We start from the raw sequence: 24,755 nt of genomic DNA on the forward strand, positions 1-24,755 counted from the left end.
TGCATTCTCTGCTAAGAAGTGCCCTTTCCTTTACTGTCAATTAGGGAACTCCTACTCATCCTTCAGGACCCAAATCAGTATACCTGAAACTAATATAATATTATAAGTCAACTACACTTCAATGAAAACAGAACAGAAAAACAACCACAACAACCCCCCTCCTCCCCCACCCCCCCCCCCCACCAAAGAAACAAAACACAAGACGCAAATCAAATGTAGCCCTCTGTTGCCCTGCCTACCCACCAAGAAGTCTAATTAACAAGGTTTACGTCCAACACAGGCTTTCCGGGTGGCGCTAGTGGTAAAGAATCTGCCTGCTAATGCAGGAGATGTGGGAGACTCCGGTTTGATCCCTGGGTTGGGGAGATCCCTGGAGGAGAGCATGGCAACCCACTCCAGTATTCTTGCCTGGAGAATCTCCATGGACAGAGAAGCCTGGTGGGCTTCTCTGACCCTACAATCCATAGGGTCACAAAGAGCTGGATATGACTGAAGTGACTTAGCACATACACACACTTGGCGATCTAGAGGTTAAGACTTCACCTTCCAATGCAGGGAGTATGGGTTCTCCAGGCAAGAAGACTGGAGTTGGTTGCCATGACCCAGGGAAGTCCCATAATTTCTGCACTCTTTTAAGCTGAACTCAGAGCCCTTTACAACCTAACTTCATTATCAGTGCATTTAGAGTTCCTTTGTTAGTCAGTTCAGTTCAGCTGCTCAGTTGTGTCTGACTCCTTGCAACCCCATGGACTGTAGCACACAAGGTTTTCTGATCCATCACCGACTCCCAGAGCTTGCTCAAACTCATGTCCACTGAGTTGGTGATGCCATCCAACCATTTCATCCTCTGTCATCCCCTTCTCCTCCTGCCTTCAATCTTTCCCAGAATCTGGATCTTTTCTAGTGAGTCAGTTCTTCGAATCAGGTGGCCAAAGTATTGGAGCTTCAGCTTCAGCGTTAGTCCTGCAATGAATATCCAGGACTGATTTCCTTTAGGATAGACTGGCTTGATCTACTTGCAGTCCAAGGGACTCTCAAGAGTCTTCTCCAACACCACAGTTCAAAATCATCAATTCTTCGGTGCTCAGCTTTCTTTATGGTCCAACTCTCATATCCATACATGACTACTGGAAAAACCATAGCTTTGATTAGACGGACCTTTGTCGGCAAAGTAATGTCTCTGCTTTTTAATATACTGTCTAGGCTGGTCACGGTTTTTCTTTCAAGGAGCAAGTGTCTTTTAATTTCATGGCTGCAGTCACCATCTGCAGTGATTTTGGAGCCCAAGAAAATAAAGTCTATCACTGTTTTCATTCTATTTGCCATGAAGTGATGGGACCAGGTGGCATGATCTTAGTTTTCTGAATGTTGAGTTTTTTTAAGTCAACTTTTTCACTCTCTTCTTTTACTTTCATCAAGAAGCTCTTCAGTTCCTCTTTGCTTTCTGCCATAAGGATAGTGTCATCTGCATATCTGACGTTATTGATATTTCTCCCAGCAATCTTGATTCCAGCTTGTGCTTTATCCAGCCCAGCATTTTTCATGATGTACTCTGCATATAAGTTAAATAAGCAGGATGACAATATATAGCCTTGATGTACTCCTTTCCCAATTTGGAACCAGTCTGTTGTTCCATGTCCAATTCTAACTGTTACTTCTTGACCTGCACACATATTTCTCACAAGGCAGGTAAGGTGGTCTGGTATTCCTATCTCTTGAAGAATTTCCCACAGTCTGTTGTGATCCACACAATCAAAGGTTCTGGCATAGTCAATGAAGCAGAAGTAGATGTCTTTCTGGAATTCTCTTGCTTTTTCTATGATCCACTGCATGCTAGCAATTTGATCTCTAGTTCCTCTGCCTTTTCTAAATCTAGCTTGAACATCTGGAAGTTCTCGGTTCATATACTGTTGAAGCCTGGCTTGGAGAATTTTGAGCATTACTTTACTAGCATGTGAGAAGAGTGCAATTGTGCGGTAGTTTGAGCATTGCCTTTCTTTGGGATTGAAGTGAAAACTGACCTTTTCCAGTCCTGTGGCCACTGCTGAGTTTTCCAAATTTGCGGGCATATTGAGTGTAGCACTTTCACAGCCTCATCTTTTAGGATTTGAAATAGCTCAGCTGGAATTCCATCACCTCGACTAGTTGTGGTCATAGTGATACTTCCTAAGGCCCACTTCACTTCACGCTCCAGGATGTCTGGCTCTAGGTGAGTGATCACACCATTGTGGTTATCTGGGTCATTAAGATCTTTTTTGTACAGTTCTTCTGTGTATTCTTGCCACCTCTTCTTAATATCTTCTGTTAGGTCCATACTGCTTCTGTCCTTATTGTGCCTATCTTTGCATGAAATGTTCCCTCGGCATCTCTAATTTTCAGTCAAGAACACACCTAACTCTTTTTGAGCAGTCTAGATCTCTTCCACAGGAGAATGAAAGAAACTGGCTACCCAAAGCCCCCCAAAGGAGCTAAAAACCCAGGAGTAATTACCACACTGGTGGTCAGGGAGACCAGAGAGAGCCTCTCTCCATAGACCCGTAGAGGAAATCAATGAGCTTGTGGTCCAGACAAACAACACACTGGCTGAGGTATCACCCATTTACTTTGTTGTTGTTGTTGTTTTTAAATTTTAAAATCTTTAATTCTTACATGTGTTCCCAAACATGAACCCCCCTCCCACCTCCCTCCCCATAACATCTCAGTGGGTCATCCCCATGCACCAGCCCCAAGCATGCTGTATCCTGTGTCAAACATAGACTGGCGATTCAATTCTTACATGATAGTATACATGATAGAATGCCATTCTCCCAAATCATCCCACCCTCTCCCTCTCCCTCTGAGTCCAAAAGTCCGTTATACACAGCTGTGTCTTTTTTCCTGTCTTGCATACAGGGTCGTCATTGCCATATACACAGCTGTGTCTTTTTTCCTGTCTTGCATACAGGGTCGTCATTGCCATCTTTCTAAATTCCATATATATGTGTTAGTATACTGTATTGGTGTTTTTCTTTGATTATTAAACCTAAGGCACAGATTTGGTACGAGTTCTAAATGAAAATTTTGATATAAAAGATTGAGGACAATTTTTGCTTGTAAAAATCAAGAAGAAACCAGAGAGACCAGAAGACTTGAAAATTTACAAGACATACATATTTAATGATGTGCTACAGACTCTGCATTATTTATGAGTCAGGCTACCCTCTGGCTGTGTTTTAATTTGATCACCAGCTAACTGTTAAACTTCTGCTCTGTTAATGGACATCTGGCCTTTACATTGAGAAATAGGCTGAAAAGAAATATCTACCTGGAGGAAAAGAAGTGATTATAGAGTATCCTGAAAAATCAAACCCCACCTTGTCTAATTGTGCCCACTGCCGGTGATTTCATTCACTGGAGGTTTAGGGGAGGTTAGGATAGTTGACACCTGGTGTACTGGATAGACTTTACTATTTCTTTCTTTTTTATTTAGATTTTTTCCAATGTGGACCATTTCTAAAGTCTTCATTGAATTTGCTACAATATTGCTACTGTTATATGTTTTGTTTTTTTGGCCATGAGGCATGTGAGAGCATAGCTCCCTGACTTAGTGATTGAACCCACAGCCCCTGCAATGGAAGGTGAAGTCTTAACCACTGGACTGCCAGTCGAAGTCCCTGAGGATAGGTTTTAAAAATCCACATTATTAACAGAAAGAATTAAATCACCACAACACCATACACATTCATCTATGTGTAGTTTTATTCTATTCTATAAATAATTATACCCTAGCTGTTCTCAAAACTAATTTGGAAAGACACATAAGAGGACAAAAATATGTCAACAAATTTCACACCAGAAAGTTAAGAAAACAACCATGCTGTATCCTATTCATAGAATTCCTTTCATGACCTTTTCCTGGCTAGATCTACAGAGAACAGAATAAAAGTTGGAATGCTGATCTGGACAATTCATGGAAAGAATCAGTTATTTCGGTCATTATAAGTGTAAAGATTAGGTCTCCCTTCTTTTAGCTTAATTTATCTGGTTTGCAGGAACTGCCAACCAATATTACAAATCTGACCAACTGCAAGGGATAATATATAACAGTGTCTCTTTGGGGTTCCTGCCAAAAGATCAATTTATTCAACAAAGTATGTTTGAAACCCAGTGCTGAGGAGACTAAATGAATATGGAGAAAGAGTTCCCAATAATTAAACTAACTGACAACCGCAGGTCGTTTCTGGTGTAGAGTCTTTCCAGTCCACGGTCATGTGAAGAAACGCTTACAGAACGAGAAGATTCCATTTACCACAGTAAATGTAACAAGAAATTCCAGATACATGACTAAACAGCTGTGTCTTCCCCTCAAACACACCCATCCCAACGCCAACACATTCATGCACACACACATGGGCCTACTCTCCAATCACCGTCCCGAAAGATCGCTGGCCTCAAAGATTTATATTTCGTGGGACAACTGAAAGGAGCAACAGTTGCCTGGCACAGCTGCAGTCTGAACGCAAAGGCTGGATGGTGGGAGCAGTATGTTCAGTTCCAACTGTTAACTCAAGGGAAAGATTTCTCAGAGTAATGCACGCTTGGAAACTCAGCCCAGAGCAGCATGTTGTTGGTCACTCAAACCCCACAGAGCTCAAATCTCAAGGGTCAATCTGAAAACAGAAGAAACGGGCGGTTCCTCAAAATACTTGAGATGTTCATAACCATAAGCCTTTCAACTTTGCCCATTGAGATGGAATGGATTCCTTAAAATTTCTGAATATTGTAGTGTCAATGAAGGCCAATACCTCACCTTTCTGTAATCTCTTTGATCCTTATCGTTTTAGAAATACATACTTTTTGCAGAGTTGCGATCAGTGGGCAAATAAATGAAATTATTTTTATTCATTTTTTTCCTCCCAAAGACTATTGTATCAGATAATTCTAATAGCCTTTTCCTTCTTCTTTGCAAGAATGCTGTGATACTAAGGGAATGAACTCATGGCTGGTGACCAGGGAGGAAGGGTGGGGGAAAAAGGTAGGCTGGGAGTTTGGTATTGACACATACACACTGCTACATTTGAAATAGATAACTGAAAAAGACAAACAATAAAAATAAAATGAATGTTGTGATACTGGCTATAATTGTTTATGATTTACTTTTCTGGTAAGTCACCAGGCCATAGTAAGTGAGAAGAAATTAGTTTGATCTATGCTAGGGATTATGTTTTAGAATCTTTTATGTGGTTTTTAATAATTTAGATTTAAAATTAAAAACTAATTCTTATAATATAGTTTGTAATAGTTTTTTTAATGTCAACTTCTCAGTTCAGTTCAGTCGCTCAGTCATGTCTGACTCTTTGCCACCCCATGAACTGCAGCACACCAGGCCTCCCTGTCCATCACCAACTCCTGGAGTTCACCCAAACCCATGTCCATCGAGTTGGTGATGCCATCCAACCATCTCATCCTCTCGTCCCCTTCTCCTCCTGCCCTCAATCTTTCCCAGCATCAGGGTCTTTTCAAATGAGTCAGCTCTTCACATCATGTGGCCAAAGTACTGGAGTTTCAGCTTTAACATCAGTCCTTCCAAAGAACACCCAGGACTGATCTCCTTTAGGATGGACTGGTTGGATCTCCTTGCAGTCCAAGAGACTCTCAAGAGTCTTCTCCAACACCACCGTTCAAAAGCATCAATTCTTCTGTACTCAGCTTTCTTTATAGGCCAACTCTCACATCCATACATGACCACTGGAAAAACCACAGCCTTGACTAGACGGACCTTTGTTGGCAAAGTAATGTCTCTGCTTTTCAATATGCTATCTAGGTTGGTCATAACTTTTCTTCCAAGGAGTAAGCGTCTTTTAATTTCATGGCTGCAATCACCATCCGCAGTGATTTTGGAGCCCCCAAAAATAAAGTCTGACACTGTTTCCACTGTTTCCCCATCTATTTGCCATGAAGTGCTGGGACTGGATGCCATGATCTTTGTTTTCTGAATGTTGAGCTTTAAGCCAACTTTTTCACTCTCCTCTTTCACTTTCATCAAGAGGCTTTTTAGTTCCTCTTCACTTTCTGCCATGAGGGTAGTGTCATCTGCATATCCAAGGTTATTGATATTTCTCCCGGCAATCTTGATTCCAGCTTGTGTTTCCTCCAGCCCAGTGTTTCTCATGATGTACTCTGCATAGAAGTTAAATAAGCAGTGGGATAATATACAGCCTTGACATACTCCTTTTCCTATCTGGAACCAGTTTGTTGTTCAATGTCCAGTTCTAACTGTTGCTTCCTGACCTGCATATAGGTTTCTTAAGAGGCAGGTCAGGTGGTCTGGTATTCCCATCTCTTAAAGAATTTTCCACAGTTTATTGTGATCCACACAGTCAAAGGCTTTGGCATAGTCAATAAAGCAGAAATAGATGTTTTTCTGGAACTCTCTTGCTTTTTCAATGATCCAGCTGATGTTGGCAATTTGATCTCTGGTTCCCCTGCCTTTTCTAAAACCAGCTTGAACATCTGGAAGTTCATGGGTCACGTATTGCTGAAGTCTGGCTTGGAAAATTTTGAGCATTACTTTAATAGCGTGGGAGATGAGTGCAATTGTGTGGTAGTTTGAGCATTCTTTGACATTGCCTTTCTTTGGGATTGGAATGAAAACTGACCTTTTCTAGTCCTGTGGCCGCTGCTGAGTTTTCCAAATTTGCTGGCATATTGAGTGCAGCGCTTTCACAGCATCATCTTTCAGGATTTGAAATAGCTCAACTGGTATTCCATCACCTCCACTAGCTTTGTTCATAGTGATGCTTTCTAAGGCCCACTTGACTTCACATTCCAGGATGTCTGGCTCTAGTTGAGTGATCATACCATCGTGATTATCTGGGTCATGAGGATCTTTTCTGTACAATTCTTCTGTGTATTCTTGCCAACTCTTCTTAATTTCTTTTGCTTCTGTTAGGTCCCTACCATTTCTGTCCTTTATTGTGCCCATGAGGGCAAAAATAATAGGAAATATATTTCTATACAATATCTTAATACTTGTTGAAAGATTTTGCACATATGATGTGATTGCTGAGCCAACATTCTCTTATATATTTTTTCCTCACTTTTAGTATCTGGTCAAAACTTTATCATACAATGTTTCCATGAAAGAAGTGAAGCAGCTGCTCTGCTTTATAACAGTTACCATTTTAAATAGAATTTGCCCATATCATAACTTATGCTCAATAAATAACAGCTGTCACTATTATTATGGCAATCCATGTCTCCTAATGGATGCTCTAAGGATTATATTTTATATAAACAAATAAACATTTAGATGTGAGAGTTGGACTGTAAAGAAGATTGAGCACCACAGAATTGATGCTTTTGAGCTGTGGTGTTGGAGAAGACTCTTGAGAGCCCCTTGGACTGCAAGGAGATCCAACCAGTCCATCCTAAAGGAGATCAGTCCTGGGTGTTCATTGGAAGGACTGATGTTGAAGCTGATACTCCAATACTCTGGCCACCAGATACAAACAGCCAACTTATTGGAAAAGCCCTGATGCTGGGAAAGACTGAAGGCAGGATGAGAAGCTGGTTGGATTGCATCACTGAGTCAATGGACATGAATCTGAGCAAACTCCAAGACACAGGGACAGGGAAGCCTGGCATTCTGCAGTCCATGGGTTTGCAAAGAGCTGGACATGACTGAGAGACTGAGCAACAACAAAATAAATATTTATGCTTATATAAATATAACATTCTGTTTTACTAACATGTTCTTCAAATTGATCATGATGTCAATTTGTGGGTCTCAGCCAAGATTTTATTTAAAAAAAGAAAGTAAAACACAAAAGAAAATATCTGAATGCATTCCAAGCGGTAAGACAAAGTATTCTGTGAAACTTTGTAGTATTGTAAGGAGGGGGATGTGTGTGTGTATCTAAAAGGTATTTCTTACTGTGGGTTGCCTTTACAAGTTTAAGGCTCATTGTTACAAAGTATATATTTCTAAAGAACATAATGAAAATATAGGTATTTACTCTGGAACAAAGGAAAACAACCACATTTATTTTTCTGTAATAGTCAATCCTTCTCTTTTATATTCAAAGCACAATTACTCAGTTTTTTATATTGCATTAGAGGTATTCAAACCATTTAAAAAGTAATTTTCCATTCATTTTCCATGAGCTCTATTAGCGAATTAATAGGCCAGCATTTGTTGACACAATTATTTTCCACAAATGGATTCTCATTCCTTTTCCATTTATCTAACTATGAAATAATAAGACATCCAAGGAATCTTAATATTTAGTTTTCTGTTCTCTCACGATGTCTATCTCCGTGGCAAACATGTGACAATTCCCTTTCATGACAAACTGATCTACAGCCAAATAGCATTTCATTGGAAATAATGAGAAATAATTCTAATTAATCTACACAAAGACCTACCTACCACATATACTCATCATATTAAAACCATTCAATGCTTTTTGAACTCTCTTCACAGAAATCATAATATCGTGGGCAGAAGAAAAATAACTAGTATGCAATATCTTGCATTTCTTATGGAGAAAACAGGCCAAGTAGAATATAAAAAGAAGCATCAGTCACTAGAGGTCAAGGGTTGGGGAACAAATACAGGAGTTCCACACTCCCTTGAAAAATCACAGACTCTGTCTTGGTATTAATCCTGTGCTACTGACATCAACATCCAGCACGAGGGTTAGTTGCTGGTTATGACTGTGGGGAGAGTGAGCATTCTACCTCCAAACTGAATTCACAAATGTGCCACTTCATCTTCTCAGCATTTATTCTGGTTAGACCATCCACTGTGACAACTGAAAGCTGTCTTTTTATTTCTTTTTCAAAAATAAAAAACATTATATATATACTCAGCCATTAAAAAGAATACATTTGAATCAGTTCTAATGAGATGGATGAAACTGGAGCCGATTATACAGAGTGAAGTAAGCCAGAAAGAAAAACACCAATGTAGTATACTAACACATATATATGGAATTTAGAAAGATGGTAATAATAACCCTGTATGCGAGACAGCAAAAGAGACACAGATGTATAGAACGGACTTTTGGACTCTGAGGGAGAGGGAGAGGGTGGGATGATTTGGGAGAATGGCACTGAAACACGTATACTATCATGTAAGAACGAATCACCAGTCTATGTTCGATACAGGATACAGGATGCTTGGGGCTGGTGCACAGGGATGATCCAATGAGATGATATGGGGTGGGAGGTGGGAGGGGGGTTCAGGATTGGGAACTCATGTACACCCGTGGCTGATTCATGTCAATGTATGGCAAAACCAATACAGTATTGTAAAGTAAAATAAAGTAAAAATAAAAATTAAAAAATATATATTTATTATTTTTAATTTGCACCAGGTCTTAGTTGTAGCATGCGGGATCTAATTCCCTGACCAGGGATTGAACCGGGGCCCCTTTCATTAGGAGTGCAGTGTCTTACCCACTGGACCACCACGGACGCCCCTAACATTCATTTCAAATGGAAGGAAGTTTCCACAGGAAGACTTTTCATAACAAGTGCAGAGATTTTAAAGAGCAGGGAAGGTCTTAAGAGTCTCCTAAGTTACAATTGAGTTCAAACTATTTACTGAGTACCTACTCCATCCCAGGCACTATGTGAGGATCTGGAGACACAGATGTTTCCAATCCAGGGGGCGAGATCTAAAAACATAAATTTTTATAATTCTATATGCTACAGGCTATGCCTGAGGTATATTCAAGATGTGAAGGAAGCATAGCGGAAGATCACCAACCCAGATAGGGTGCCAATGGAGATCAGTGAAGTTCCTTAAAGAGGTGATGTTGGAACTCAGTCTTAGAGAAAAGAGTTCCCCAGGGAAGGGGTCACAGAGCATGATATATGTTCATGCTAAGTTGATACAGTCGTGTTCGACTCTTCGCGACCCTATGTCCAGCAGGGCTCCCCTGTCTATGGGATTCTCCAGGCAAATTCACTGGAGTGGGTTGCTGCGCCCTCCTCCAGGGACCTTCCCAATCCAGGGATTGAACCCATGTCTCTTATGTCTCCTGCATCAGCAGGCAGGTTCTTTACCACTGGTGCCACCCGGCAAGATCTAAAATTTGTGCGCTTTTGCATTGGCTGGGAATCGAACCAGGCCTCCCCCATGGCAGGTGAGAATTCTACCACTGAACCACTAATACAATAGATATTCAGGACATTGCAAACAAGGTTAAATATGAGACTCACAAAATCTGAGAAACAGCAGTGTGATTTGGTTCAGTCTAAGCACTGCACGTGTTCAGAACTCTGCAGGTAGTTTGGTAGCGCTGGATCAGTGAGAGCGGAAGGCGAGAGAGACAAGGTGAAAAGGGCAAATATCAAATCAGAATCTTCTGTGGGAATTCAAGCCGGAACAGACTCAGGATGGGGTTTTATCCTAGGACTAGGATACCATTCAAATCACTAGGATTGCCTAAGTATTGAAAAATACTACTTAGTAAACTTTACAATGCCAAAAGGAAATTTAAAACATTAAAACATTATATTCATAATTCTATCTATTTTAAAATCTTGTTTCCTTCAATTTTACTTACACAGTTTCTTAATAAACATGTCATCTTAGAGCTCATTAACTTTTGCACTCTTACTTACCATTGCCTGGTACATCTCATCACCTGTAATCACCATACCTGTTATTTTGATGGCTGCAGAGCATTCCACTATGTTCTTACCACTGACAACTCAACCATTTTCTTTTTGTCTGTCATGCAGGCAGTTTCCAGACTCTCCTGTGCCAACGGCATTTTTCATAAGCAGCTTCTACGTGTATATTTTATCTTATGTTTTCCTTAAGGTATACAATTTACCTTAAATTATCAGGCTACTGAAAATGAGTATCCTCATAACCTTTTGTTACCCGGAGGAAACAGGGCTGGGTACTTACTGTTTTGCTCCAAGTAAGGCCTGTGGTGTGGTGTTCCTTGATGTACGCTTGAAGCTCGCTCCAAATGTTCAGATATGACTTCACCCAATCCACATGGCGTAGATCACTTTGTCATAAAAGAGAGTGGAAGAGAGGGGAATTAGGATCTAAAATAAAAATTTAACAACACTGGAAGGCACATGGCAATCTAATAACTAAAGCACCAAATGACTCTGGAACAATGGTCTTTCTAGTCCAGTAGCTGTGAACTGAGTCTGAAAAGAACCTCGAAAGGGTATGGTCCAGGTCTGCCCTGAGAGGAGCCGGGTGCCCTGAGGTCTGGTGTGGAGCAGAGAGGCCCGCAGAGAGAGTATCCACTGAACCCAGTCAGTTCATTCTCGTGTCATCTCTCACGGGCAGATGAGCACGGAGGGGAGATCATTTCTTTCTGTACTGCTTCTGATGCAAAATGAAAAACAATGTGCTTTCAGGCAGGAGAATCTCTCAAAAGAAAAAAGGTCCTTTGGCTTGTTTTCTAATAATTTGTGGAATTATTCGATTGAAAGGGTAACCAAATTGGAGAATTCTGGACTGATAAGGAAAGTTGCTATAGTAAGAAAAATGATTTCCTACAAATAGGTAACACTCAATAGTTGTAAAGGGACAATCACTTAGATTACCTTAAGTTGATAATCATAATGACAATGAAAGCAAGGCAGGGCACGGCCAGTATTTTTATTCCTATTTTACTCAACCGAGAAGTGATAAAATACTTACCTTTTAAAACTAGATTAACATAGGATTGGGAGAACTGTTAGAAACATTAAACTTATGATATAAACAGGCAAAAATAGTTGCATTTCCTTTGGGTAATTTCCAACCACACATTTTTTTCTGCTTTGAATAAAGTAGTGGAAAATGAGAAAATGATGAAATCTGTTACCAAAAATTTAATCACAAACCTGGGTCATTAATCTGAAGACAATATCAGAAGGAAATCTCTATTACTTCGCCTTTGTCAATAATGACTTGTCTCTGGATATATTTTGCTTTCCTTGAAAAGTTCTAAGTACCATGAGCATGTTTAGAACTCCAGCGTATTAAGTCATGCCATTTAAGAGAAGGAAAATGGGGAACTGAACTCATAACTATCTGCCCCTCAAAAAGGAAAAACACGAGTGATTTTGTTCCACATTTTTAGATTTACTGACTACATTAATCAAATCTATGAAATATTTCATTGTCACTTCCTCTCAATTTTACAGTCAAAACCCCAAATCCACATATTATCTATTATATGGTCATTTAATTCATACATGTGCATATGTACATATATAAGCACAATACAGCCTGTAGGCATTCTAGAAAAAGCAGATTGAACATTCAATATACTTCTATTAAAAAGCTTAACACATGAAGTCCAAACCTGCACAGGCAAACTATTTTTCTTTTAGCTATTATAGTACCATTTTAACTTGAAGAAAGTTCTAGCTAAACGTGTAGTAAGGAATAACAACATGGTCCCTTTTAACCCAAAGGCAGACTCTGTGCTTAGTTGTGTGCAATTCTTTGCGACCCCATGGACTGTAGCCCACAAGACTCCTCTGTCTATGGGGATTCTCCAGGCAAGAATACTGGAGTGAGTAGCCTTTCCCTCTTCCAGGGGATCTCCCGAAATCAGGAACTGAACGCAGGTCTCCCACATTGTAGGTGTATTCTTTACCATCTGTGCCACCAGGGAAGCCAGTGTCTAAGAGACAACAAATTGAAGAGGACTTAACTATACTTCCAGAGCTGACAACTCAGCCTGAGTTCCACTTCCCCTGGAAGAAGCTATGGGAGGGATGAGTGACTTTTAGTGACTATGACTCAGAAAAGTCTTACCTCTAGAAAGTCAAAATAATTAACTTGTTCTTTTCATTTATTGACAAAAGAGCTGAGCAGCCAGTCAAGCCAGCTGAAAAGGCTGCACAGATGCAGAGTCCACTGCCCACAGCCCTTCTGTGTACACCACAAGGAAGCCTGCCTTTCTACTCCTCCACCCATGGCTTGTCTGCCAGGCAGGCAGCAGTCAGCCTGCCACACTGGTGATACCTCATCAATGAGTCCGCAACACCCCGCAGCCCTCACGGAGCCCACCCAAAGTGCCGTCTTGGGTGTGCACATAAATGGGTGTGAGTAAGCCATTGTGGAGCATTCTGCTTTGTTCAGGTTGGCACTCCTGGAAGCTCCACGGTGACTTAGGACTGAATGCGCTTTCGCAGCATACTACACAGTCTTCGGGTGGTCCGTTAAGTTTAAATGGATTGTCCTTGATGCTGTCAGAAGTAGTTTTTCTATGTAATAGCTGATCAAGAGGAACAAATACTAGACTTTCTTTGTGTGTGCACAAAAAAGTGCAAACTCTTAACTCTCCTGGCTGTACGACACCTGGAGAGAATCACTCACACCATGGCCCCCAAGACACACTCAAGTAGGGACTGGGAGGACAGGAGCTGAGGAACTGAGATACAAACAAAAATAGCTTCCAAGGGTGATGTGCAAAAAGGCAGAGGCTCAGGAGGTGGCTAAGGTGTCCTGAATAGGCAGGTACAGGTGTGTGTCTGTACACCCCAAGAAGGGACTAGGTAAAGAGGTCTTTTATGTTAATGCTGACATACTTTTGCAACTTCAACTTGTTCTTTCCTGAACTGCTATTTTTATGTGGGCAGATTGTCTTGCATTTCTGATGCCTGTTCTCATTCATACTGCACAGTTCTATAATCTCTAACACAAAGTGGCAACATTTGGAGTTGTATCACTGGGCGCTCAACCACAGTTCTATGGGTGCAGGGAGTCTGTTACTGAGTATCAGAGCTTAAGGGAAGCTTCCTTAGGGTGGAAGAGACCTCAGGAGGGAAAAAGGTGTGTGGAAGTCAGAAGTCTCTAGAGCTGCTCTTCCTAGAAGAGCTAACACAGAATAACTAAACTCTATGAGAGGAGGAGAGTACTGTGGTTGCTTTTTGTCTTATTCTGTTTAGTATAATAGCTTTCCTGGGATATAACTCATATCCTAGGCAATTCATCCATTCAAGGCATACAATTCAATAGCTCAGTTTGAACTGTGCAATCATTACCACATTCAGTTTTAAAACATTTTCATCACCCCCCAAAGAAACCCGATACTCATTAGCAGTTACTCCACATTTCTACCCAACTTCCCCAGCCCTAGACAACTGCTAATCTACTTTCTGTCTTTACGGATTTGCCAATTCTGGAATTTTATATAAATGGAATACAATATGTGGTCTTTTGTGTCTGACTTCTTTCATTCAACATACTGTTTTCAAGGCTCATACATCAGTTCAGTTCAGTTCAGTTCAGTCACTCAGTCGTGTCCGACTCTTTGCAACCCCATGAATCGCAGCACGCCAGGCCTCCCTGTTCATCAGTAACTCCTGGAGTTCACTTAGACTCACGTCCATCGAGTCCGTGATGCCATCCAGCCATCTCATCCTCTGTCATCCCTTTCTCCTGCCCCCACTCCCTCCCAGCATCAGAGTCTTTTCCAACAAGTCAACTCTTCGCATGAGGTGGCCAAAGTACTGGAGTTTCACCTTCAGCATCATATCTTCCAAAGAACATCCAGGACTGATCTCCTTTAGAACGGACTGGTTGGATCTCCTTGGAGTCCGAGGGACTCTCAACAGTCTTCTCCAACACCACAGTTCAAATGCATCAATTCTTCAGCACTCAGCTTTCTTCACAGTCCAACTCTCACATCCATACATGACTACTGGAAAAACCATAGCCTTGACTAGATGGACCTTTGTTGGCAAAGTAATGTCTCTGCTTTTGAATATGCCGTCTAGATGGTCATAACTTTCCTTCCAAGGAGTAAGCATCTTTTAATTTCATGGCTGCAGTCACCATCTGCAGTGATTTTGGAGCCCAGAAAAATAAAGTCTGACACTGTTTCTACTGTTTCCCCATCTATTTGCCATGAAGTGATGGGACCAGATGCCATGATCTTAGTTTTCTGAATGTTGAGCTTTAAGCCAACTTTTTCACTCTCCTCTTTCACTTTCATCAAGAGGCTTTTTAGTTCTTCTTCACTTTCTGCCTTAAGGGTGGCGTCATCTGCATATCTGAGGTGATTGATATTTCTCCTGGCAATCTTGATTCCAGCTTGTGCTTCTTCCAGCCCAGCGTTTCCCATGATGTACTCTGCATATAATTTAAATAAGCAGGGTGACAATATACAGCCTTGACGTACTCCTTTTCCTATTTGGAACCAGTCTGTTGTTCCATGTCCAGTTCTAACTGTTGCTTCCTGACCTGCATACAGGTTTCTCAAGAGGCAGGTCAGGTGGTCTGGTATTCCCATCTCTTAAAGAATTTTCCACAGTTTATGACATGGGGAGGGAGGTGGGAGGGGGGTTCAGGATTGGGAACTCATGTACACCCGTGGCTGATCCATGTCAATGTATGGCAAAACCAATACAGTATTGTAAAGCAAAATAAAGTAAAAATTAAAAAAAAAAAAAAAAAGAATTTTCCACAGCTTATTGTGATCCACACAGTCAAGGGCTTTGGCATAGTCAATAAAGCAGAAATAGATGTTTTTCTGGAACTCTCTTGCTTTTTCCATGATCCAGCGGATGTTGGCAATTTGATCTCTGGTTCCTCTGCCTTTTCTAAAACCAGCTTGAACATCTGGAAGTTCATGGTTCACGTATGGTTGAAGCCTGGCTTGGAGAATTTTGAGCATTACTTTACTAGCGTGTGAGATGAGTGCACTTGTGTGGTAGTTTGAGCATTCTTTGGCATTGCCTTTCTTTGGGATTGGAATGAAAACTGACCTTTTCCAGTCCTGTAGCCGCTGCTGAGTTTTCCAAATTTGCTGGCATATTGAGTGCAGCACTTTCACAGCATCATCTTTCAGGATTTGAAATAGCTCAACTGGTATTCCATCACCTCCACTAGCTTTGTTCATAGTGATGCTTTCTAAGGCCCACTTGACTTCACATTCTGGGATGTCTGGCTCTAGGTGAGCGATCACACCATTGTGATTATCTGGGTCGTGAAAATCTTTTCTGTACAATTCTTCTGTGTATTCTTGCCAGCTCTTCTTAATATCTTCTGCTTCTGTTAGGTCCATACCATTTCTGTCTTTTATCAAGCCCATCTTTGCATGAAATGTTCCCTTGGTATCTTTAATTTTCTTGAAGTGATCTCTAACCTTTCCCATTCTGTTCTTTTCCTCTATTTCTTTGCATTGATTGCTGAGGAAGGCTTTCTTATCTCTTCTTGCTATTCTCTGGAACTCTGCATTCAGATGCTTATGTCTTTCCTTTTCTCCTTTGCTTTCCACTTCTCTTCTTTTCACAGCTATTTGTAAGGGCTCCCCAGACAGTCATTTTGCTTTTCTACTTTTATTACTTTTACTACTTAATTTTTTAAATGGGTGAATAATATAACCTTGTACGGATATACATTTTACTTATCTATTCATCAGCTGATGGACGTCTGGATTGTTTCTACATTTTGCCAACCGTAAATGATGCTGCTACGAAATCAGGTACATGCCTTTGTGTGGACCTATGCTTTCATTTCTTTTGGAAATACATCTAGGAGTGGGATTGCTGAGTGTGACTGTTTTTTGTTATTTTTTTCTTTTGTAGTAACAAATGTATTGGTATGTATTTCTTTTTTAAAAATTATTTACTTACTTATTTTGGCCATGCCAGGTCTTAGCTGTGGCGTGTGGGATCTAGTTCCCTGACCAGGGATTGAGCCTGGGCCTCCGACACTGGGAGCACAGAACTTTAGCCACTGGACCACCAGGGAAACCCCAGTTGATATTTCTTTATATTTGTCCTTGTTCAGTCCCATTTCCAATTCTAGCCCCAGTCTGAGGCTCTCTAGGACCTGTTATTTGTGCTGGAGACTGCATGTCCTTTTAAGCTCACTCTCCAGGCAAAACCTGCTGATTCAGCCTTATCTGTAAACTTTCAACAGCTCTCTGAATGGCGGCTGTTCTTACTGATATCTCTGTCCACCCAACTCATTTCATCTGAATGCAAGCTCTGGTCTCCCTCTCACTGACCTAGTTTATTCTCTCATTTCATTTCTGCTCCTCACTTCTAGTTCCTTTCCTGAAACTCCCTATCTTCTCTCTGCTCATTCACCAACTCTATTTTGATTAATGGGCTTCCCTGGTGGCTCAGACGGTAAAAGAATCCACCTGCAATGCAGCAGACCAGGGTTCGATCCCTTGGTTGGGAAGATCCCCTGGAGGAGGAAATGGCAACCCACTCCAGTATTCTTGCTTCGAGAGTCTCATGGACAGAGGAGCCTGGCGGGCTACAGTCCATGAGGTTGCAAGGAGTCAGACACTACTGAGTGACTAACACTCACTCAGGTTTTGTCCATTTAGGGCTGGTCCATCACAAAGCATCACAGACCTCTCCTTATGGTGGTGATAGGCAACAGAGTGACATGCATTCCTGTTGGGAGAGTTTATTCATTACCAGAGAACTGAGGCAAGACTTTCTAAAACACACATATTATCTGGATCATTGATTTCACTTTCTACTTTGCTTTACCTACACAGATGGGATTTTTCCTTAATGTTTATAGTCAGTTAGCCTTTGAAAGGAATCAGTAATGAACTGCATGAAGTCTGGGGACAAATGTTTAACAAACAATCAACTGAAGATTTGGTCAGTAAAAGAAGGTACGTACCTGTGTTTGTAGTCCTTTAAGACCCTGTTAGTGTAAAAGGTGGCCGCGTCGTTCATCTCCTTGACATAAGGACCGGGTTTGGGGGACTGAGAGAAGAGGGCCATCACCCAAGCATAGAAAGAAAAAAAATATAGGATAAGAAAGAAAATGCCTTAAAGAGGAAGAGAAGCAATGGAGACGTCAAGTGGAAAACCAGAGGCAAATTTTGCTCTGTAAGGATTGGTGAAACGCTTCCTGCATCTCAGAACACAAAGCCCTGGACTTCAAGTGGGGGTAAGAAAGAGCTGCTGTGTTCAGCCTGGAAGGAGCCTTCCTTTCATTTAGGATGAAGGAGGCTGGAGGTGGCCACGAGCTCCCCCAAACGCTCCAAAAATGCGATGAGGCGCAGGGGCGACGTTCCAGCCGGACTCACCACAGCTATCCACCCAAGGGCAGGAATGCTTTCGCTGACGGCTGAGAGATGATTAAACATCGTACTCCCCCGGTTCCTCTCTCTGAAAGTCTGGATCTCCTGAATCTTTTCCGATATTGGTTTCAGAAGTGCAGCCACGTCGTTCTGTAAGCAAACATGGAGCACTATTACTGAGGACAGACAGAAACGCAGTGCCTCCATTCACACTGACCTAAGCAGGAGGACTCAGCACTTGTCAGGGGCAACCCACTCCAGTACGCTTGCCTGGAAAATCCCATGGACGGAGGAGCCTGGTAGGCTACAGTCCATGGGGTCGCAAAGAGTCAGACACGACTGAGCGACTTCACTTCTTCAGAATAGAGCGGGTTTTTTTTTTTCCCTTATGGTCATACTGTATTTTCACTCTCTGAAGTATGAAAATTGCATGGATTTCTTACATTATTAGTGCTGCTTCCATAGGTATTGAAAAAAATCCAGCAGTACAGTATGGCCCCTGTTCTGAAGACTTCTGAATGCAACACAGTGAAATTGAGTGCAGATCAAGTTATATTTTCTAATGGAACACATAGATATATCATCTAAAGGAATGATCAGAATAACACACACCTAAAATTGGCACAGGTAGAGGTTAGTAAACGGATATCTTCCTATTCCTGTGACATGAAGGAGGGAGAGTCCTTGCAATGAAATGACATGAGGGAGAGTCCTTGGTTTTTACCATAATTACGATAACCCACGCAAAAAAGTAGAACTCTTTCACTGAGGTTCTTTGTAAGAAGGTGACGGCTTACAATATTTATGTTGGGTTGGTCCAAAAGCCTGTAAGATGTTATGGGAAAAACCCAAAGGAACTTTTTGGCCAACCCAGTAAGTGATCTCCAAGGTTTCTGCCAGTTTAAAAGTCTCTAATTGTCAAGATTCACTGACCAGGTCTTTCCTAACACTGATATACAAACGCAAGCAAAACACTTCCTAACTGAGATCTGCAGGTGAACAGAGGAATGTTTTCCTTTGGGAGAAACAGAAACACACGGAAAGAAAGCACAGTGTTCTTAAAGTTCTCAGTGGGCTTTTTATGTTTTCTGTTTTATTGAGAAATAATTGACCTACATCACTGTATAGGTTTAAGGTGTAAATACATGCAAATCAAACCAGTGTAGTGGTTTATTTACATATACTGTGAAGTTATTACCACAATAGGTTTAGTTAATCAATATCCACCATCTGATATAGATACAACAAAAAGAAAAGGAAAAAAACGTTTATCCCTGTGATGAGAACTCCGAGGATCTGTTCTCTTAACAACTTCCCTACAGATCACACAGCAGTGTTAACTACAGTCATCATGCTGTAACTCATCCTGGTATTTATTTGTAACTGGAGGTTTATACCTTATGACTCTCTTCCTCTGACTCCCCCTCTTCATAGCCCCTACTTCTGGTAACAGAAATCTACTCTTTTTTTTTTTTCTGTGAGTCTGGTGGGTTTTTGTTTGTTTGTTTAGATTCCACATGTAAGTGAGATCACACAGGATTTCTTTCTCAGACTTATTTCACTTAACATGATGCCTTCACTTAACATGATGTCTTCAAAGTCAGTAGACTTTTAAAATTCTTCCATATTGGAGAAGGTGAAAAAAAAAAAGCTTGCTTCAAAAGCAAGCCAGGTCTTGTAGAAAATTCATGAATACCTTCCTACCTTCTTACTTTCCCTTCCTGGCCATTATGAAGGAAAGGTCTTAGAGATTTGAGGAAGACCCTGAACCAGGGTTGTTATGCACTGTATTGTGTCCTTCCCAAACTCAAATGTTGAAGTCCTAATCCCTGGAACCTCAGAATGTGACTGTATTAGGAGGCAGGATCTTTAAAGAGGTACTTAAGTTAAAACTGAGGTCATCAGTGTGGACCCTAAACCAATCTGACAGGTGTCCTTGTAAGAAGAGGAGATGAGGATGCAGAGACTCACAAGGGAAGATCATGCGACGACACAGAGAGAAGACGGCCATCCACAGGTCAAGGAGAGAGGCTTCAGAAGAAGCCAGCCCTGCCGACACCTTGATCTTGGACTACGAATCTCCAGAATTGTGACAACACACCTTTATTTGTTTAAGCCATCCAGTCTGCAGTAGTCTGAAGTACTTTGTTCTGGCAACGCTGGCAAACTAAGATAAGGATGTAATGACAGTATAGGTTTCCCTGGTGGCTCAGTGGTAAAGAATCCCCCTGCCAAGGCAGGAGACTCGGGTTCAATCCCTGGGCCAGGAAGATCTCCTGGAGGAGGAAATTGCAACCCACTCTAGTATTCCTGCTCAGAGAATCCTATGGACAGAGGAATCTGAAGGTCTACAGTCCACGGGGTACGACTGAGCGATTGAGCACACACACAATGACAGTGCAGGGAAAGCAAACACCCACAAACCCTCAATAAGCAGAGAGAGAAAACCTCTCTAAACAGTCCCTGCCCCAAACACAGCTCTTCCACGTTTCTTGGCTAATGACGGCTATAGTCGGGTTGAAATGCCCTTTCTGGAATTTCACTCTTTAGAAGGCAAACATTTCCCTCTTTGAGAGACTTTTTTTTTTTTCAGTCCAAATTCAACACCCAATCAAAGGTGTGTTATACAGGTTTCCCCAGAAGGCAGTTGATTTTTAATTATGGGAACACCAGTAGAAAGCATCCTAATTTTCTCCCATGATTTGCTCAGCCATGATGCTCTTGATGCAATGACATTTTTGAGAAAGGCCAGAATATTTGAATTGTTAGTGATATCTGGCCTATTGCCCCAAGAGGAAAAAGAACCAGAAACTGTATTTATAATGTTTGCTAGATTTATTAAGGCCATCCTTGTTTATCTCTAACTTCCCAAGAACAAACTCTAAAGTCTGAGGAGACAGAGTATTCTGGAAGATATTTTATATCGGTTATCTGATGAAAGCACCATAAAGATTGAGAAAGTTTTCTTTTGCCTTAGTTTGGCAATTTCGTGAAGAATTTTCCTCATTAAAAAAAAAAAAAAAGAAAGCAATGCTGAGAGAACTAAGTACAATGGCTACTTGCAAAACCCTAATAAACAGTACAGCTTTTATTCTGTGCCAATAGATTTCTCATGCGCTTTAAAGGAGGCTTACATTTTCCAGCTCATCCTGAACTTTCACAGTTGGAATCGAAAACACAGAGAGAACATTCGAGTTATGGTGTGATTTCCATCAAGGCTGATCCTGTGGGATATCAGGGGGAAAGCGAATGGTGGGAGGGGGGAGGGGAGCTGTTAGAGGAACTCCCACCTGTTTATACATCAAGCACATGAGCTTCCCAGGTGGCACAGTGGTAAAGAATCCACCTGCCAATGCAGGAGACTCGAGAGATGTGGGTTAAAGCCCTGGGTTGGAAGGATCCCCTGGAGTAAGAAATAGCAAACCACTCCGGCATTCTTGCCTGGAAAATTCCATGGACAGTAGTTGGCCTACAGTCCATAGGGTCACACAGAGTTGGACATGACTGAGCACACACACAAGCATACTCTATACTTAGAGTCTGAATTGCACTGAGGTCAGTTACCTCTACATCAAGGCTTTCCACTGATAGATTATTTTAGAGGCATCTGGTTTTTTTTCTTTTCCCCCAATGGAATGCATTGGTGCTGGCTTTTCAGACAGAGCTAGAAGCTAGTGCGCTTTGGAATGACTTTATTTTTATCTACTTATTTAGACAAGTCGCCAGGGGTCTTAGCCACGGTACCTGGGGTCTTTGTCACATCACGCAGGACCTTTCATGGTGGTGCATGGATTCTCTAGTTGGTGGCATGCAGGCTCAGTTGCTCTGCGGAATGTGGGATCTTGGTTCCCACACCAGGAATTGAACCTTTGGACCACCAGGGAAGTGCCTGGAATGACTTTAAATTGGCCAGTTTTACATGTCTCATCCAGATTACTTTCTAAAAAACTTATCACTCAAGTTTTTTTTTTTTTTTAATTCCAAGAGACACTTCCCTGAAAGAAAATTATTTTTCAAGACTTATGTGAAAATTAGCCAAAAAATCTCCCTTTCCCTTCTCCAGGTTTCTGTGGCTTGAACAGAAGGTCAAAATGGCCAAGCTGGAGAAGATGCATGTGCAAACTGCAAGTTTCAGCGAGTGCTTTTCCAAGGGCTGTCTTAGCTTGATGGGACTGTACTTGGGAGAGTATTTCAGGACTTCATATCTTTATGACCCTAGTTTCTAAATGCTTTAAAGTTGAAGAATTGAGACCCATTATCAGATGCATCTCAGTTTAGCTCCAGAAATAATTGTTTTGCAGAAAGTAAAACTAAAGAGCTTTATCAGCGAGCTTTGTAGAAACTTTACCCAAAAAGGAAAACCAAATTCCCACTCATGCTGTTTTGTAAGGGAGGGAACAAACTCTGGGAGTTTGACCTTAAAGATGTGCCATTGAGTAAAACAAAATAAGCTTGTTATTTCTGGAATCCATGGTTCTTGTGTAGTTCTATGTCAGGTAGAAAATGGATCAATCTGCTGTTATTTCTTTTAAAATAATTTCTTTTCTTGATTATCCTCTTTATGTGAAAATTGGAGAATAAAGATAGATAAACATAAGTAAACAATGTTGTTGTTGTTCAGCCACCCAGTCATGTCCGACTCTTTGCAACCCCATGGACTGCAGCACACCAGGCCTCCCTATCCCTCACCATCTTCTAAAGTTTGCCCAAGTTCATGTCCATTGGATTGCTGACGCCCTCTTCTCCTTCCACCCTAAGTAAACAATAAACATCCCTAAATCCACCACAAGGAGCAAAACACTGCTAAATGTTTGGTCTTTTTCCTTGTATATATAATTATTAGAGATATCTTCAAAAATAGCAATGCTTTCTTTGTAAATAATGGCTATTAAGACCATAAGGAGTAGTCTTGAGTTGAATTTAAGAGGTTTAATTAAAACAAGCAGGCACAAAAAACAGATAAAAATCCAACCATATATTGGCAAGTTCTGTGAAACTATCATTTTTAGAAAGGATATTTTAAATATAAACGCTACAAAGACATTACTGTTACAACTCAGGCAAATTTAACAGCATTAAAGTAAAAATTGGACTTTTTAAATATTTGAATCCCACCAATGTTAAAAAATCCTAAGAAAGCTCATATCAAGCAGTACATCTGAGCCAACCAAACTACCAAATATCAATCATGATTACTTTGACTTAGGTGTTTTTGAATCAACAAATTTTACCAGCTGATTCCACTTGAGTACACATGAGTATATTGCACAGAAAACATAGAAAGATACTCACCAAAGTATTAACCCAGGATTTTCATTCAATTTTATTGCCTTATCCATACATACTAAATTTTCTAATTAAGTACGTGCACTTCCATTCCAGTAATGAATGAAAAAGTTTTAAAGCATATTAACCAGTTTTGTACCTTGAATGGTGGGAAAAAATTTATATAGGTGCTATTAAATTTATAGATATAAAAATATTAAGACTCTCACCATTAGGGAAATAGCTTCAGGAAAGTATGTTCAGAAATTATTAGAATAAATTATTCAGATGAAGAAGAACAGTTAACATTTTCTCAGGCAAAGGTTATCCAAATCAGCAACAGTGTTTGCATCTAAAATATATCATTTGGGCACATCCTAATAAATGGAGCAATTGTTTTTACCATTTTAAGTCAAAAGCAATTTTTTTAAAAAATCAGAAGTGTTAATTTGCATTAACTTGCTTTGTAGATATTTCTCTAAACTAATTTCCCTTCATTGTTCCTCTAATTTAGAAATTTTCACTGTCCAGGAACATTTGGGAGGTTTCAGAATATCCTCATGATCATACTTTCAGAAACATCTGCACATTTAAGACAACTTGAAAATTAAAGACATCTGCAAAACTGTCACAGAAGTCAATCTAAATAAATTAAACCAACTGAGCTCCATGGATGTTATATTGTATTATGACAAATTCCTTGGAAAATATTTTTATATGTCCTTAAGACTTTATATTCCATATGTGTCTTATTTTATGCCTGTTAAACTCTTAAACTGACTGGTTCAAAGTTGGGAAAGGAGTATGACAAGCTTGTATACTGTCACTCTGCTTATTTAACTTATATGAAGAGTATATCATGTGAAATGCCAGACTGGATCAATCACACACTGGAATCAAGGTTGCCAGCAGATATATCAACAACTTCAGATATGCAGATGATACCACAGAAAGTGAAGAGGAACTAAAGATCCCCCTGGTGAGGGTGAAAGAGGAAAAATGAAAAAGCTGGCTTAAAATTAAACATAAAAAAAATTAAGATCATGGCATCTGGTCCCATCACTTCATGGCAACTAGAAAGGGAAAAAGTGGAAGCAATGAGGGATTTTATTTTCTTGGGCTCCAAAATCACTGCAGATGGTGACTACAGCCATGAAATTAAAAGACTCTTATTCCTTAGGAGGAAAGCTATGACAAACCTACACAGTGTATTAAAAAGTAGAGACATCACTTTGCTAACAAAGGTGCGTATACTCAAAGCTATGGTTTTTCCAGTAGTCACATACAGACATGAGAGTTGGACCAAAAAGGAGGCTAAGCACCGAAGAATTGATGCTTTCCAATTGTGGAGCTGGAAAAGACTCTTCAGAGTCCCTTGGACTACAAGGAGATCAAACCAGTCAATCCTAAAGGAAATCAACCCTGAATATTCACTGGAAGGACTGATGCTGAAGCTGAAGCTCCAATACTTTG

At 40.7% G+C, this 24,755-nt stretch overlaps 1 protein-coding gene across 1 annotated transcript in view; it reads right to left on the reverse strand.

Moving 5' to 3' along the window:
* CAP2 (cyclase associated actin cytoskeleton regulatory protein 2) overlaps positions 1-24,755 on the reverse strand; it is a 149,088-nt gene that overhangs the window by 27,002 nt on the left and 97,331 nt on the right. The window contains exons 4-6 of the mRNA XM_068960644.1: positions 18,024-18,167; positions 17,612-17,697; positions 10,907-11,012 (exon numbers count right to left, since the gene is read on the reverse strand). Coding sequence (XP_068816745.1) covers positions 10,907-11,012; positions 17,612-17,697; positions 18,024-18,167 — 336 coding nt within the window. The remainder of the gene's footprint in view (positions 1-10,906; positions 11,013-17,611; positions 17,698-18,023; positions 18,168-24,755) is intronic.

Source organism: Capricornis sumatraensis, chromosome 22 (genome assembly GCF_032405125.1).
Source record: "Capricornis sumatraensis isolate serow.1 chromosome 22, serow.2, whole genome shotgun sequence".
Classification (NCBI taxonomy): Eukaryota; Metazoa; Chordata; class Mammalia; order Artiodactyla; family Bovidae; genus Capricornis; species Capricornis sumatraensis.